Here is a 17,393-nt window from a genome sequence, read left to right on the forward strand (position 1 = left end):
GAACAAAGTCACCGTGACTCATTTTCGGGACCGGCACGGCGTGAGCGCAGCCCCCCTCCTCGCACGGGGCTGCCAGAACGCGGGCCTGTGCTCGTGACTCTGAAAAAAACAAGCAAAGTTCACTCGGAAAAGCAGCAAACGTCATCACAGCCAGGTATTATTTACCTACAGGTGGAATTCGTTAGGAGCAGAGCGAACTTTCTTTTGGCCAAAGCCATCATTGTGCTGTCATCTCTGGGCGGCGCGCTGTGCGTGTGTGCCAGCGCGGTGGGATGGTGCAGCTGCTGGTGTGCCCGCCTGGGACACGTCCCTGGTGAACCACACACGCTTGTGTTCCCGGAGTCAATTCCCACGGGACGCGTCCATCGATTCACACGGACTCGACACCACCAGAATGAAGTGCGTCCGCGTCGCTAACCTGGCCAGATAAAATAACTTCGGAAGAGGTAAATAACTTCAGAAGGTGAAATTTTTGTTGACGGAACACCTATTTGTGTTACTGTTTTCTTTTTAAATAAAGCCAGTCTTTCATTGCTTATGCTTGGTGGTTTTGTGAAGTTACACACACAGAAAACACAGGCATCTGGAGAGAAACCCTCGTTTTATGATGGCATAAGCTGTACAGAGCATTTTGAAAAGGCTGCACAGCTGTGTTTCCAATGCAGGGAGAATATGCCACTTCTACAAACAAATTACAAAAATGGAGCTTCGTGCAGTTGGAGCTGACTTCTTACAGATGACACAGTAGAGGCTGAGTAAAGAAGGCATCCCTATCTACAGGAGCGGAAAACAAATTAGCATCTGTAAATTAATTGAACTCTGGAGCGTCTGAAACATCAGACAGGCACGGCCTTGCACCCTGCCTGGACTCTACAAAACACGAGCGTTACCAAGCACGGTGACTGGCCACGTCTCATGTCCTCATTTAAGAGAATGAACTGTATGCACACTTGCATTTATCTTCTGTTACCAGAACAGAAACTGTTTGGAATAGCTTATTTCATGCATGAGATATAAATAAGTAGCACATATGGCTGAACTACACACTGAGGTACGCACAACTCCCACTGCAGTGGGATTGTAAGGATGTAACTGCGGAAAGACGGAGGCCTGGAATAACCATCTTTCTCAAAACAAGTGTCTAATTATAAAGGAAATACATCACAGCACACTAGCAGATCATACACCCACTTCTGAGACTACCCCACACAAATATATAAAGAAACTATGATCACCATGAAAGTATGATCTCATTTTTAAATACACGTTTAAATCTTAAGCAAGAGAAAGAAAGCTTTAATTATTTCTTTCAGATGGTAAACTGCATCAGAGCAAATGCAGTAATTTACAATTCTGACTTGCAAATAATGGAATAATCAGTATGCACACTTCACTTATTTCCTGATGAAAGAAGGGAAATGTCTTTGACTAAACCTTCACGCTAAAAAAAAAAAAGTTCTCAGGCTCCAACACATTTTTTTCTGGTGACAGAAACAAGACCTCCTTTTCTACCTCAATACTTGCACAATGAACATTCTTCTTAGAACAGATCACATTACAGGAAGGTTAACTGTCCTTTTCTGATACGAGGTGAGGTCAAAAGACTTTGGCAGGAACTGGAAGGATGCTGTGGAACGAGGCAGCACAGAAAAGCTGTGAGGCATCTTCTCAGTTCCCCTGAAGCCATCACATCCCAAGTCTACCTTGCACAGACTCCTGCTCTCCATGTTTTCAGCAAGGAGAAGGGAGAGGAACAGTCACTGCCACAAGCTCTTATTTAGCTCAATGTATTTCTGCCAGACAATCCAGCAGGAAAGCAGCTGTTAGACTCCATAGCCTCTGTCATCCACAACTTCTCCGCTCCCAAGCTGAAGAGTGGTAGATACCACCATTTTAAATTCAGGCAATGTTAAGAAAGTTCCAATATAACCCAATTAATACAGAGACCCAGAAATCAAAGTCATTTCCTCAGTCTCAAATTCCCCTTCTTTTAGTGTCTTGTACTAGTAGTTAAAAGTTTTTAAAACATATTATTCTGTTTCTCTTGTTTAATAAAACCTGAATGTTTGGTGAAAACAGCATTTCTCAGAAAAAAAAAAAATCATGTCTTACACATATGAGTATCACCATGCTTCTAGTTATTCTGCTGACTATCAGATAATCTTATCTCTAAGAGATTTATGATTCATGTATTTGCACAGGGAATGTGTGATTCAAAAGCAGGCCCTTTTCCTGGAAAATCTGCTAGAGCTAATAACTTCTGCAGAGATATCTTACTGTCCTACGATGGCAGTCTTAAAGGGATGGACCTAGAACTTTGGCCTGCACACAAAGCAGGACACTTCAATGCTTTTAGCATATCAGTACAGTAACACTACATGATTTAAGCCGAAGCGTTGCTAAGAGTTCCTTTCTATTTTATGAAATAAGAAATAATTTTATCACAAATGGAAACAGAAAAAATTTGTATGTCATACTCAGTCAGCAGTCTCTCAAAAAAAAAAAATCCCAAAGCCTTATTGTTAAAGTGCATGTAGTGAGCATTTGCAGGGTGTCAGGCATGAATTAGGAGCAGGGAGCATGTTTCAGTACACTAAAAAACCCAAACACCTAAATAGCGTTTTGTGACTGGAGTCTGACAGCCTTCCACCAGTGTGAACAGGACTTCTGGAAACGGTGCTTCTTGTTGAAAATTAACCTTCCTGGCATCACGTACCCATTCATGTATCTCTACAGACCAGAGAGACGCTCTGGGACATTAGACTGGTTAAAGCATCCATCCAACTTTGAAGTTGATTTAGATATGTGAGTTAATACATAAAGAGATGGAAAACATGCCCAGAACTGGGACGTGCTCACTCGGGATTTTGTTGAACTGGTGCACCCTCTTGTGGAAGTCTCTTGGATCGGTGTAAACCATCCAGATGTAGTTAAGGCCACGGCAACACATACCACGCATCCTTAACGAATACCAGCAATGCAAACTGATTCACATGGTACCAGGTAACTTTGGAGATTTTTTCAAAGGTTAATTCTAAAACGCTGATGATTCTGGAAGGCATGGATCCTGCCACAAAGTACCAATGTGTGCACGGCCCTGCTTTGTTCCTTCTCCTTTAGGCTGAGTCCTATTTAAACTAAACAAAATGGGAATGTTCGTTTACAAGGCAGTGTTGGACAACTAAAATTTAGTCAGTTCTAAAATTAACAGCTAGTTCTATCTGACACACACAGAGGTAATTTACTACCTACATGCAAATAATGTCCACTCTTCGACCAAAAATTCCAACAAATTATAAAGGGACACCTGAAAAGCAACAGTACTGTAGTATTTTACATCTGAAAAAACAGCCAAGGGCTGCTCACCATAGCACACCTTCGTTAGAGCTGTAGTCACCCAGTAAAACACTGATTCTACAAAGATCTGCAACACCCTTGACAAACCGAAGGTGTGAACGAAGATCTCTGTAGACATCCCTTGAAAAGGTCAAGCCCTACGATATAAAAGGGAAAAGTATTATAAATTTGACTGCTCTTTCTCCCAAACTCTGTAAGATTCAAACAATAGGAGGAAAATAGCAGCATTCACATCTTAAACTAAAACAAAAAAAGGAAGAAATTAACACTAAATTCAACAAACCACTTTTCTTCTAAGATGCAGGAGGTGAAGAACAAAAATCTGAAGCTCAGGAAACACTGTTAATGTTCAAATCCTCAAACTTAATTGTGCCTCCGGAAAGCGGTAGTAACAATGGGAAGTGTTCACAAACATGTCACATGCATCCGATGGGGTAGGCACAGATCCAGATCAGCTGCAGCACCACAGTAAAGTTCTAACTCTGAGCAAGGATACAAAACCATCTGGAAGAAAACGGGGCGAGCCCTTAATTTTGCCTAACACATATGTAAGCATTGCTGTAGAAATCCTGCATGTCCTCCTCCACTACTGCATGGCACACGGTTTGTCTCAGTGCTGACTCCCAAAGCCTCCCTGCTATGGATACTGTGAGCAGCTGGATGGACAGTCTGCAGAAGACATAAAAAAACCCACAGTGTTAGATAATACCATGCAGAAACCAGCAAAATGATTGGTATATTCAGCTGACGTTCTTTGTCTGAAATAGCCTTAGTGACTATGAGTAGGAGACATGGTCTGCTCTACGTTTTAGAATAAGAATATACTTTTGAAAGATTATTTCTTCACTGAGGAATTATTGTGTGGGAGGACTCTATAAATGCTTTATTTCTAGAATTCAGCAATCGGTGTGTTGCTGAATTCAGCAATCCAGAAGGGCAGAGGATACTACCTTGCGATACTAATTCTGTTCATGGAGACTTTTCCTTTTAAATTTCCTAAAGTTTTTTAAATTAGGAAAAAAAGCATAACTTGGACCTCTAACATACAGGTCCAGGTTGAGCCTAGCCATGATTGGCTAACTGGAAAATACAAAGCTAATTCTGTTTTCTGTGGATGGATTAATCTCCAATCTATACCAATATGGCATGAAATAAATGAACCTGGATCAATTCTATCCAGAGCTATTGCAAATCTGCACCATGCTCAGGCTCACCACAGGCATGTAGCTACACTGCTGCTAAGAGCAGCTCCGTACAGCTGTGTTGCAGAAGTTTTGAATTGCTTTCCCATGACACAGGCTTTACATCAAGCTCAGTAGATCCAACCTGGAGAACTAGACCACTGCAGACACCTGACTGGCTGGCTGTAGTTAACCTGGCTCCTGTCCTACTCATTAGGTCTAGCTCCACACCAGACTCCCTGGATCCAACGCTGCTGGTGCAGAGCACACCTGCACATAACCTGGACCTTGTGTCCCTGTGACAGATCTCCTGCTGGGTAAGCTCTCTGTGCCAGCCAGAAAGCAATGCCCTTCTCGGTGCCAGCACTGCTACACCCAGCCTGACTCTTACAGAATCCTCAGTATTAGTGTTAATTTCCTCTTATCTCTAGACTTTCTATTAACTATACTTGAGCTCAACCATTACCTGAAGTTCTAAAGCTGGCTGGATATGATTTCTATGTACTGCATTCTGTGCAGACTATTACAGTGAAACAGGTCTTACCACGATGAGTTCCAATGTTTGCAACGTGCAAGGCTAGTCTGCATTACATACGATTACAAATAACCATTCAAAAGATGAAGCAGTCAGAAATATCCCCTTTTGTTCACTCACCCAAACACCCTTCACGTGATACTTCAATTTCTAGTTCATTCTTCTTACTTTGGATATTAGCATTTTAGGAGCCATCGGCACATGAATGGCCAACTCTTCTGACTACACGTTATAGGCTGAAATTTTCCTTCAGCCAAGACCCAGAAGGCTTTTGCTGAACTCAAGGCTGTGGGAATGGGAAACCCCAGAGATAACTCACAGGTGGAACCTGACACCAACCACCATGAGATCCTCCTACACCGCTAAAGGCCGGAGCAGCAGTGGGTGGGTGTGTGCCAGGATGACACATTTCAGACTCAGAAATCCCATCTGGCTGACTTCCTCCCACTAACAGGGATTCGGATTGCTGAACTGGACCAGCATAATCCCACTGCGGATCACCTGATATATCCCTAGTGTGGGGACTATACGTGAACTGCTTATAATCTGCGTGCTGTTGGAGACACAAGCTGACTATCCCACATTTAAACTACTGTTTCTGACTGCTGGCCATCCTTTGTGCCTAAATATATAATCACAGGCAGCAACTAAATAGATGGTCCCAGACTTTTGCTATGTAGCCAGCAACAAACCCAGGCCCTACACCAGTGCTTCACCCCCTTAGCTGATTTTGACATCCTACTGCCTACCAGTTGTCTTACACAGAAAATGCAACGTGGTAGGTCTGCTTACATTCATTCAACTTCTTCAGCCTTCCCCAGCGCAGCCCTCTTGCTGAAGCATTCACGACACAGCTCCCACGCTTACTTTCACCCTGTATTTCTCCACCACTTCATAAAAGGCCAGTGTGACCTGTAAGAAAACCGACAGTGCCTCCGTGTTAGGTGGCACATCCAGAGCTGCAGGTCTGGCAGAGTCCTCCTGGGCAGAGGAAAGTTACAGTTCCCCAGTGGCCTCCACACCACAAACGGCGTGACTGCCGTCCTCGGATGGCATCTGGCTGAACAGCAAACACGTGTGGAGTCAGTCTGCACAAACCTTCACAGGACCCAAACCAGGGCATTTTGTGGTCGACCAGAATAAAAAGTGAAAAATATGCAAAAAGATGAAATAGAACACTGTAATTTTCTATTTCCTGCTGCCAGAAGCTTTTATTTGGATTATCTGCAGGATATGCCTGCAGATCTCAAAGCAACGTGAGAAACAGACCTTGATGTTTGAGAAGGAGATGCCCCAAATCTTGAACATTAGGTTCACTCTTAGCTGTAGAGTTTAGTTATTTTCCAAATACAGCATTTGATATTGCTTTTCAAGTGCGGTCAGCTCCATGCTCTATCTGGGATAAATGCTGAGCAAGCCAACCCCCTGAGAATCTATTTACAGACATCATCTCATTCATTTGGTCTACATGCAGAGGAACCTATCAAACAAAACTTTAAAAATGCTAAAGGAGGAAACTGGAGCAGATGAGACCATTTCAAGACATCAAAAATGGGTCACACCTGCTACACTGAGCTCCCTTAAGATATAGCAAGTGTCACAGAAATCCAAGTTTCAGCTTTTAGAAATGGAAAGCGAGCACAGCGATCCATTATTTCAATGCAGTGCTCTCAGAAGGCAGAAGAGAGCAGTTCATGAGGGAACAGCACTGGACAGTGTACTCCATGATTATTACAACTATCTTTCCATTTCCTAACACAGAGAAGGGTAACTCAGACATTCTCCCACCCTTACAGAGTCACCGATTCTTCTCAAATTCATATCCAGATAAGAAAGCTATCCACTCAAAACTATCTGCAAACAACACTGGTTCAAGACAGTGCCATCCCTTACCAGCCCCCAGACTGCCCCTCCAGCTGTGACAGCTGTGCTCTGTTTGGGGCAACATTCTAAACCACATCGAGGAACTGATTTGGCTGAAAAATAATACAGCCAGATTATGTCTCCAGTTTTAAACCTCAGACACCACAGAATGCTTCAAAAAAAAGCACAGCACACAGTGAAGAACTGGAAAGCTTCTTATCCACCTAGTTCACACAAAGACAGCAGAAGCCACTCAAGTTTATGAGCATCATGCATGTTTATTCAAAGAAGGTTTTTCTTTTGTATTTCAACAATCCCCAGTCAGCTGATGCAAACCTCAGAACGCTAATCCCTTACTGCATGATAAATTTCAATCCATCCAAGTAAACATGGGGATTTCAGAATATTAGAAGAGTGCATTTTTGAACAAAGAGAGGTTTTTTAATCTTAACTACAGCGAAGCTTTTGCTCTGCTCTAATTTAGTTATTGGACATAGTTTAGTCCACTGACTCTGGAACAAATGCCACTGAGAAAGTAAGTTTGAATTTAGGTTTAGATGCGAACATGAAAATCTAGCAGTTTTCAAAACCATGGAATTTATTTCCCAACTAACAAGTGTTGGGGAGGAAGGGAAGGATGTAAGAGGAAATGTGGGAAGAAATCTGTCCAGATTTTTTCCAGCCAGAACGAGAAGAATATACAATTTCCCCTGAGAACTGCAACAGACAGCTGCAAGATTAAGTCTTAGTCATGAACTTTTCAGGCTGTATCTACACTGCTAGGAAATGTTCTCAATTTCAGTGAGTTATTTAAGTTAAAACAACAGAGTAGAGAGAGGTCTTCCAGGTATGTGAAGTGAAATGGTTCAGCTAGAACAATTAAACACGTGCAAAAGGAAGCGATCGCCCCCGGAGGACTTGATAGTGAAACGGCTACTGAAAGCAAAGAATAGATATTGTTTCTGTGCATAACAAAACCCCTTTTGGAGAAGCAAACAGAACCAGAATGACTCATAAGTAGGCAGCAAAATTAATGCCTGCAAGGTCAGCCAAGTTCATGCTTTAGCTTTGGATGAAGGTTCACAATGTAGTTGTATGTGGAAAATAAAAAGGTATTTTCATACGAGTGGGATCATTCCTTTGGCTGTGGCATGATTTGCACTAAAATCCACACAGTACTAGCACATTGATAATGAACTGAAAAAGATGCAAGAGACTGCACAGATGCTTCAACTCCACAGTGAAACACCAAATCCAGGGTAAACAGTGACACAAGGCCAAAGGCACAATATCCTTCTTAGACTAACTTAAAAAGAGGAAAACACACACACCCCCAAGTATAACAGAATATACGCCACTGGTACTATTGAAAAAAAACACGTGCAAGCCTCTGGAGACAACATCAAAGAAATGAGACTCTCCTTTTCTGAAAGACAGCTGGAGTCATTGCTGTCTCACATTCTGTAAGCGGCTGAAATAAACAATATTAAAATATCAGGCATCTCTTCGATGTATCTCTAAAGATTTACTCTGACAAACTGATGTTATAAAAGCAAAGAACAGAGAGGGTGTATCAAAGCCCACGTTGAGAACATTTGTTTTATTACAGAGATATTAAGGGTGTGCACTGTAATTCCGCACAGCACCCAATGTTCTACGTTACTTTTATGAACAGGAATTGTACACCACCACCAGAGATCAGCTACGACCACCACCGGGGCGACACGTATTTAAATCACACATATTATTTTCTGTGGAGCTCAGAGAGGATTCTTGCCAGTCAGCCTGTCTTTTTGATACAACTGTCAGTGTTGGAATGTGACAGCGATCACTATCCTGAAAAAGCCACATTCCCGTCTGAAGGTTTTTAAGAATTCTTCTGTTAAACAAGACGTCAGCTACCATGGTAACTACCAACAGAGAAATTCACTTGGCCAGAAGAAACACTGAGATGCCCTTACATTAACACTAGATGACAGCAAAAACAGCCCTATTTTGTCTGTTCATACATAACGTATCAATCTCAGAGGAGTTATTTCCACAGGTTTTGCAAGCTAAAAAACAGTTATCGAGAGCCTTCGAATTACCTGAGGACTGTATAAACCATGAAGCTGTAAGAGCTTGTAATCTTTTCAGCAGAGCTATGCCAAGAAAGAACTGTAGCTCAAAGCAATACGGAATTTTCAATACAGTTGAGAAGCCTTACTCACAGAAACAATCTCTGCGTGTTCCCAAGGGTTTAGGTAGGCACAGCTGGGCAAGGAGAATCATAACCTGGCAGAAAGGTCACTGTACACAACGTGAAACACTGCAAATGTAGTTTGAAAGAAATGCTACACAAGATTCTCTAATATATTCATTCAATCTGGCACCCACCTTAAAAATGTCCTACTGCTCCCACCCCACACACAGTCCAGGCATCAGTTATATCCCAGGTATTCCTGCACTGACCTGTGGGAGACATGTGGGTGAAAAGGAATCATTATCTGGTCAGAACGACTCCATGTCACTGTCTGCTCTTTGCTCCTGGAGCTACAAAAACTCATGGCTCTTCAGCCCCAGGGCACCTGTTCCTGGTGCTCTTATGGTGATGGAAAGGGCCACCATATCTGCTCTTGGTCCACCTGAGGTCGTTCTCTGTCTGTGCTACCTTACAGGAATTTCCTCTTCTGCACATTAGAGAATCTTTTAGGATTTTGATACCTAAAGTAAGAGACGGCACAAAAATCCCTAACAATAAGTTACGGACTCATTAGGGCTATTTCAAGGGTCTTTTTGGGTGGGTCTTTTTTGTTTTGTTTTGTTTGTTCAGGGTTTTTTGGCTGTTTTTTTTCTAAGAGACATATTAATGCAATTAATACAAACCATTCTTAGACCTTGGGACATTAAGATTTGTATTAGCACAGAAGACAACAAATAAAACTTTGCTAATGAGCAGACTTATTTACTGCTAATTAGCTGCCTTGGAGATTCTACCTTCCAATCCAACACAAATGTACTTTGGAGTCTATGCTTCACCCAGATAAGCAACAAGAATAAAACAGACAAAATAAATCCTGTTGGGAAGTGTCACTGCCCTCATTTAAAATTTTCAGCTTGGTCCAGCTTAGAGATTTAGAGAAAAAGCGAGAGCAGTAAAGATAATCCATGTATTTTCTTAATATTTATTACTGCTTCTGTGTGTTAGAAAGAAACTTGTTAAGAAACATACTTCATAAGTTACAAAGATAACAGCATTAATATTTCTATTATCAGAACTTCTGCTTTTGGGTCATTGTTCCTCTGATTATGATGCCTTACGTTCCCAACGGCTTCTGAAAGAGGATTCAGACAAGATGCAGTCAGCACAACGCAGATTTAGGCACTTTAACAAAAACTTGAATTGTTTTGACAGAAATCAGCAGTCCAATTTACTTTTGGGGAAGCAGCTATGACATACTTCAAGTGAGTACGAAGCTTCGGTGACGGTTTCCTTGTATGCAATGTTCTGCTTAAAGCTACAGTTTGCCAGTGCCAGGATTTTTAAAAAAGCAAAGTGCTCATTTGTTTTTTCAAGAAAATCTTTCATCATTTCACTGCTTAAAACAATGTCATGCTTCGTTTTAATGGAGAGACAGATGGCCACCAGGCAGATTTTGTTCCAAAACGACAGCATCTTCCCATGTAAACCCAAACCAAGAACAAAAAGTTAAGACTTAATTATACTCCACCGCAACGCAAAGCAAGTTTATCCAGATGAGTGGAAGGAAGAAATTTGTGAGTCAATGATTACATCTGAATCTTGAAACCATCTTAATCTTTGCCATGGTTTCCAACCACTTTATACAACTCTAGCAACGTTCTTTAATAAAAAAATCCTTAAGATTGGTAACATTGATCAAACATTGATCAAACAGTGATGTTACCGACTGCGCATTTAATTTTAATGTGTTATACAAAGAAACCAAGACTGATCACTCCTGCTGGAGTACCACCCTCAGTACGGATTTCAGAATGCCATCTAACAGGCGAACAGCATTTCCTGCCAGTGGAAGCCAAAAAGTGCTGAAGCCACTTCAGAACAGGTTAATATAACCCAGAGACACAGGGCATATGGAACAGAGACGTTAGAAGGAAGAGATATCCACCTGCTTCATGTAACAGATACTCATCAAAAAGAAATAAATCAGTGAAGGTCAGGCACGTTCGTAAGTCCAGTGGAACACACACATGCATCTTGAGGTGTGTAAAGACTTAGAAGTAACAATCCACTAAAACATTGCTGATGACTTCAATCGTTTCTGCAGAGAAAATTATTTTTCATTAAAAAGTCCGAATTTCTTACTAAAAAAAAAATGCTAAAAATTTCAATTTTAAGACAGCCACAGAAATATTTAGAAATGGAGACTATACAGCTCAACAATATTATAATCCAATTAGGCGTGGGAGCCATCACCCACTGCTCAACAGCACTAAAAGCATCTATGAAGGACAATGTCCAAGGCTAGTACCCGGGCACAGGAAAGCCATATATGCCAGTTAACTGCAGCTCCAGGGAGACACGCACCGCCTGCTGATTGCAAATCCCATGGGACACAGGTTTCCCAGCAACGAAAACACCCATGGCTGGTACGTGACCCATGGCATTACTCCTGAGCACAGGCAGGTACCACCACCTGCACGACCAGGAGCAGGGGTGGACGGGGGGAAGGTTGGACGTGCAGGTGCACGGCTGCCACCGGTACTCACGGGTGTTTCTGATGGCACTCAGAGCTCCGGCACCTCATCTGGTTGGTGGATGTGCCGGCTAACCCAGCCTGGCAATCCCTGCTGTAGGTGTAGCTCCAAGCCAAGGAGGAAGGTCTCACCAGGAGCACAACTCCCACAGCTGCCTGTAGGTAACACAGAATCACAGAATGGTTTGGGTTGGAAGGGACCTCAAAGATCATCCAGTTCCAGCGCGACATTAGCGATATCATTCCGCTGCCACGCTCTCTTCAACACTCTTTGAATCACGAAAATCCGCTCTCAGTTTGGCCTTGGAAATGCATTAACGAGGTCGAACAGCAGAGTCCAGCTGCACTTAAACGTTTTCTAAACCTCTATCGGAACGAATTACGATTTTTGATCGTTTCACTTCATTTCCAGCTAGCGTTTCCTCATTGTGTGTGCACCTCTCGTAAGCAAGTTGGGGGGAAATCATAGAATCATGGAACGGTTTGGGTTGGAAGGGACCTCAAAGATCATCCAGTTCCAACCCCCCTGCCATGGGCAGGGACACCCTCCACTACACCAGGTTGCCCAAAGCCCCATCCAACCTGGCCTTGAACACTTCCAGGGATGGGGCAGCCACAGCTTCTCTGGGCAATCTGTTCCAGTGCCTCACCACCCTCAGAGGGAAGAATTTCCTCCTTATTTCCAATCTAAACCTCCCCTCCAAGTGGGAAGAAGAGAGAGACACACTTGAAATCAAGTTTCCTCAAACACATCACAAATCCTAAGGAAAAGGCGCCGTCCCAGCAGACAAGGAGCTCTGCAGCCACCCCCGGGGCAGCGTCCCCAAAGCCGCCCCACACCGTGAGCCCCGTACGGTTAACCCCATCGCTCCTGGGCGCTCCCACGCGCCGTTCCCCCAAACCAGCGCTGTGCGCATCACTCCCGGGGGGCTTCCCGGGCCGGTGAGCGCGGGGGCGAAGAGCAGCGCACGCTCCCGGGAGTCAAACCGGTACAGCAACGCTTTTTGGAAGCGTACCTTAACGGGTACTCACTTGCCTCAGCCACCGGGCCCCGCGCTCCCGCGGGCCGCCGGCCTCCCTCGCGCTGCGCCGCGGTACCGACCGGCCCCCCCGCCCCGGCGCGGGGAGCGGGGCCGTTCGGCGGCGCCGCATCGGGGCGGGGGCGGCGGGCCCGGGACGCGCCGCGCCTCAGCGGGCGGGACGAGCACCGCCCGCCGCCGCGGCCTCGCGCCCCGGAGGGGCGGCGCCTTCCCGCCGCGCGCTCCCGCGCCCCGGAAGTGGCCGCCCCGACCCGGACGCGGTGGCGGCCACGCTGACGGTGCCCGGGTCCGCGTCCCGCCATGGCTCCCAAGGGCGGCCCCGGCGGGCGGCAGCAGTCGGAGGAGGACCTACTCCTGCAGGACTTCAGCCGCAACCTCTCCGCCAAGTCCTCCGCGCTCTTCTTCGGCAACGCCTTCATCGTCTCCGCCATCCCCATCTGTGAGCGGCGGGGAGCGCCGGGCTCTCCGCGGGCTGCCGTACCGGCGGAGTTACCGTGGCTGCCTCCGTGCCGCGCCACATCCCGCCGCGGAGCGCGGAGCGGCGGGCGGGGGGTGGTTCCGCGGGGCGTAACGACGGCGGAGCCGCCGCCGGTGGTTCCGCGGTGCGTAAGGATGGCGGAGCGCTGACGTGGCAGCCCCGGAGCCCGCGGGTGCCCGCGCTGCCGCTCCGGCCGTGGGTGCGTGGGGCCCCGCTCAGCCCAAAGCCGCGCAGCCTTCGCGGTCCGAAAGCGGTTTTTAAGGGGTTGGGAGGCCCTACGGGTGGTTTTGCAGGAGCTGGCTGCGGTCTGGCAGAGCTACAGAGCTGGAAAGCTGCACAGGACTCCCGTGGGGACGTTTTTCTTGGAGAAGGAAAGCACTCAAAACGTCTCATTTTTTTTCTTTTTAGGGCTGTACTGGAGGATATGGCATATGGATCTCGTTCAGTCTGCGGTCCTGTATAGTGTAATGACCCTCATCAGCACCTACCTGGTAGCTTTTGCCTATAAGAACGTCAAGTTTGTTCTCAAACACAAGTAAGTTGGGTGGCTGTTTGAAGTAGAACTTGTTATTCAATAATTTGGACTCCAGTTCTGGAGTCCCCAACATAAGAAGGACATGGACCAGTTGGAGAGGGTCCAGAGGAGGGCCACGAAGATGATAAGAGGGCTGGAGCACCTTTCCTATGAGGACAGGCTGAAAGAGTTGGGGCTCTTCAGCCTGGAGAAGAGGAGGCTCCGGGGTGACCTTATAGCGGTCTTCCGGTACCTCAAGGGGGCCTACAAGAAAGATGGGGAGAGGCTGTTCAGGAGGGCCAGTTGTGATAGGACAAGGGGTAATGGTTTTAAAATAGAGGGAGGTAGATTCAGGTTGGATATTAGGAAAAAATTTTTTACCATGAGAGTTGTAGAACACTGGAACAGGTTGCCCAGAGAGGTGGTGGATGCTCCATCTCTGGAGACGTTCAAGGCCTGGTTGGATGAGGCCCTGAGCAACCTGATCTAGTTGGAGATGTCCCTGTTCCTTGCAGGGGGGTTGGACTAGATGACCTTTGAAGGTCCCTTCCAGCCCTAACGATTCTATGATTCTATGATTCTATAATTTAACGAAAACGGCATTTACAACATTTTTTTTAATGAATAAAAATGTGTGAAGTGTTACTCCGAAAACTATTTTACCTAGAAATATCTCCTGATTGGTTTCTGTCATCTCTCTTGTAGTGATGGAATAGACCAGCCTTGTCAGCTAAGAGTGTGATGAAATAGCAAAATACCTTCATTCTCTGCGTTTCCACGATTTGACTAATAACTTTTAGGAATTCGATTATTACTTCTCATCCCTTCAACTCAGCAAAACTGCTCAGTGTCTCGGTGAAGTTTTATTCTTCACTATAAATACAGTTTCCTGTAATCCCAGGGTCGGTTTTGTTTTCATTTTTCAACTTTGACATAAATGGTGTTTCTTACAGAGTAGCACAGAAAAGAGAAGACGCTGTTTCCAAAGAAGTTACTCGCAAGCTGTCTGAGGCAGACAATAGGAAGATGTCTCGTAAGGAGAAGGATGAAAGGTAATCCTCTTTGTTCTCCTCCTTCTCTCCCTTGTTGTAATACTGCCTGGTATCTTTAAGGCTCTAGGTAGGATATTAGGGGCTGTTGCTTGGCTATTTTTTTTTTCCTGTGTTCTGGTAAGTAGAAGCTGAACTGCCAGTGCTTTGTTCATCTAGAAAGCCCTTTTGAGGCAAATCATCAATGAAAGGTCTCAAACATATAGGAACATAAGGTCCTTTACGGCAACCTCTCAGTCCTTCAGCTGCAAAGCAAAGCGACTTATTGTACAGGCCTTCTAATAATTCTCTGAAGGGTAAGAATCATAGCTGTCTTCAGAAATAAGAAGAGCTTTTCTGAAGGACAGGCTGGTGCAATGTATTTGGCATAGTGACATGCGAGTTCCCTCAGAATAGCATTTCCATATGCTACTGGACTGCACTGCTAATCGCTGGTTGTACTGGTTTACCCCTCACAGTTATAACTGGCACATCTCAGTATGCAGATTTCCAGTTGAATAGCTCGGACTAATATCCAGGCTATGCCTTGATGAGGGTATCAGGAAACAGTATTAAGAGCAGAGCCCGTTAGGACTGTACAAGATGTGAGGTCATGAGCTATCAGGTCTTTGGAGTGAAAAGCCTTACCTCCTAACTTCCTGGAACACTGGTAGACAGCTTAACAGATACAGGCTCACGAAAAGTGTTACTTATGAAGGGCTGGGTTTGATGTGCCTGGCAGGAAAACAAGTGTAAGTCATTTAAGTGTACAAGTGCATAGTAGATGCAGGGTTTTCTCTGTAGCTATTGAGTTTGACTGGTAGTTCTTGCTGTGCTCTGGGTTTTAGAAGCTGACTGTAACAAAAGCAGTAGTATGTGGTTTACTGCACCTCTGGGTGTTAATCACTTCATAATGGTGGGTGTGCCAGGATATGCATTCATTTAAGTATCTTTGAAATAATGTTCCTGCTTGTTCCTAGAATTCTGTGGAAGAAAAATGAAGTTGCAGACTATGAAGCAACAACTTTTTCCATCTTTTACAACAATACTCTCTTTCTGGTCCTGGTAATCATTGCTTCGTTTTTTGTGCTGAAGAACTTCAACCCCACCGTGTATCCTTTATTACCACACTTGAAACAAGCAGAGCCCTAGTCCTACTTGTTGTTGCTGGTTGATAAGTGTGGTTTACTGTAGTACCCCAGCTTAGAAACACTGGAACATAAAAACAGAGAATACAAAAAAAAAAAAATCTCCCAATCATGTAAAAGTTTAATGTCTGACACAAGATGTTTTAAGGATATCACTTGGACAATAGACAGAAATTCTTACGGCTTTGCCATTTCAGTTGTAATTGTGGAATGAGGAGGCAGTTCGTGTTCTTACAGAAACATTTTGTCAGTGATAGTTGCCAGGTGCTCTTATGTTACAGGATTGCTTAGTTTCAGTAACTTCACAAGTTCAGTTTTTTGTTATTTAAGTAAATAAGTACTGCCAGTCAGGGCCACGTACATTAATTAAGGCTCCGTGGTATTTAACATTATTTATAGTTACTGTTAAGAGAACAGGCTACACTTTCTGCGTGTCGTAATTTTGAAGTTAAGTACAATTCAGCGTCCTGCTAACACCTCCATTGTCAGCTGTATTTCAGGTATTGCAATTTGAAAACTCCTACAGAGGAAGACCATTTCAATCCCTTGTTTTTCATAAAACTCTTACTAAATATTCTGTACGAAAGAAATGGGTTTTTTGCAAGTATACGTCCTTAACCCTTTCCCTACAGAAACTACATTCTTTCTATAAGTGCTTCATCTGGACTGATTGCTCTGCTATCTACAGGATCCAAATAGACAAAAAACCCCACAGCAATTTATATCTGTGAGAGGGTTCAACTGCCATACAAAAGTTTAAGGGTGGAATAGGAATACTTTTGTTTTTTTAAATAGTGTGACTGCATGAGCATATAGGGGGGAGGGTTTGAGTCCAAAATGATTGAATTATATTTACTTTTGGTATCTTTACGTGCTATTATTCAATAACTGAATTAATCTTTTTTTTTTACTTAGCAATGAAAGGAAATGGTGTGTGAGCAGTTACCACACATAACCTTTCTGAAGCACCTCACAGGTGTGCTGGTGCTCCAGACTGTTAGACAAGTACACCGGGGTGAAGTGCCACACAGCAGCACAAACGGTTGTACTTAAGTTGTAAGAGAATTCCCCTGTAAATTGGGTAACTCATGTAAGAGCCAAACTCACTGATCCACCACTTATCATTGTAACTTGGAAAGTTTTAATAAAAACGTGGCTTTTGTCATTTAATTCCTTGTATTTCCATTCTTAATTAAAAAAAAAAAAGGGTATTTTCATGGGCAAGCGGTGTGTGCTTAGGTTTGTCAACTCTTTCTGCTTCCAGAAGAGAGGAGTATTCTACAGGTTGGTGTATGTACTCTTTTCATTGGAAATACTCCTCGTTTTTAAGTTAACTTAGAGTCAGGACAAAACCTAAACCTCCTAGAAGAATACTTTTGAAGTGATTGAAATGTACTTTTATTTTCCCATTCATCTCTAATGGCATAAATAATAATAAAAAAAAACCAAACAAATTGCTGGTTTTGCTGGCACAGCTTAAAAGCCAGCTAAAGCATTTTTGTTATAATGGGTTTATCAGACAATCTTTTTCCTT

The 17,393-nt window shown here is 44.1% G+C and overlaps 1 protein-coding gene across 1 annotated transcript; it reads left to right on the plus strand.

The window, feature by feature from the left end:
- The first annotated feature begins 12,983 nt into the window (after window positions 1-12,983).
- Window positions 12,984-17,009, plus strand: SSR3 (signal sequence receptor subunit 3). Its single transcript, XM_086618387.1, has 5 exons — window positions 12,984-13,130; window positions 13,578-13,704; window positions 14,637-14,735; window positions 15,692-15,823; window positions 16,492-17,009. The coding sequence occupies exons 1-5, from the start codon at window positions 12,992-12,994 to the stop codon at window positions 16,556-16,558; spliced, it is 564 nt and encodes a 187-aa protein (XP_086474513.1). The 5' UTR covers window positions 12,984-12,991; the 3' UTR covers window positions 16,559-17,009.
- The last annotated feature ends 384 nt before the right edge of the window (window positions 17,010-17,393 follow it).

The sequence above is a fragment of the Tauraco erythrolophus genome, chromosome 11 (genome assembly GCF_009769465.1).
Source record: "Tauraco erythrolophus isolate bTauEry1 chromosome 11, bTauEry1.pri, whole genome shotgun sequence".
Lineage (NCBI taxonomy): Eukaryota > Metazoa > Chordata > Aves > Musophagiformes > Musophagidae > Tauraco > Tauraco erythrolophus.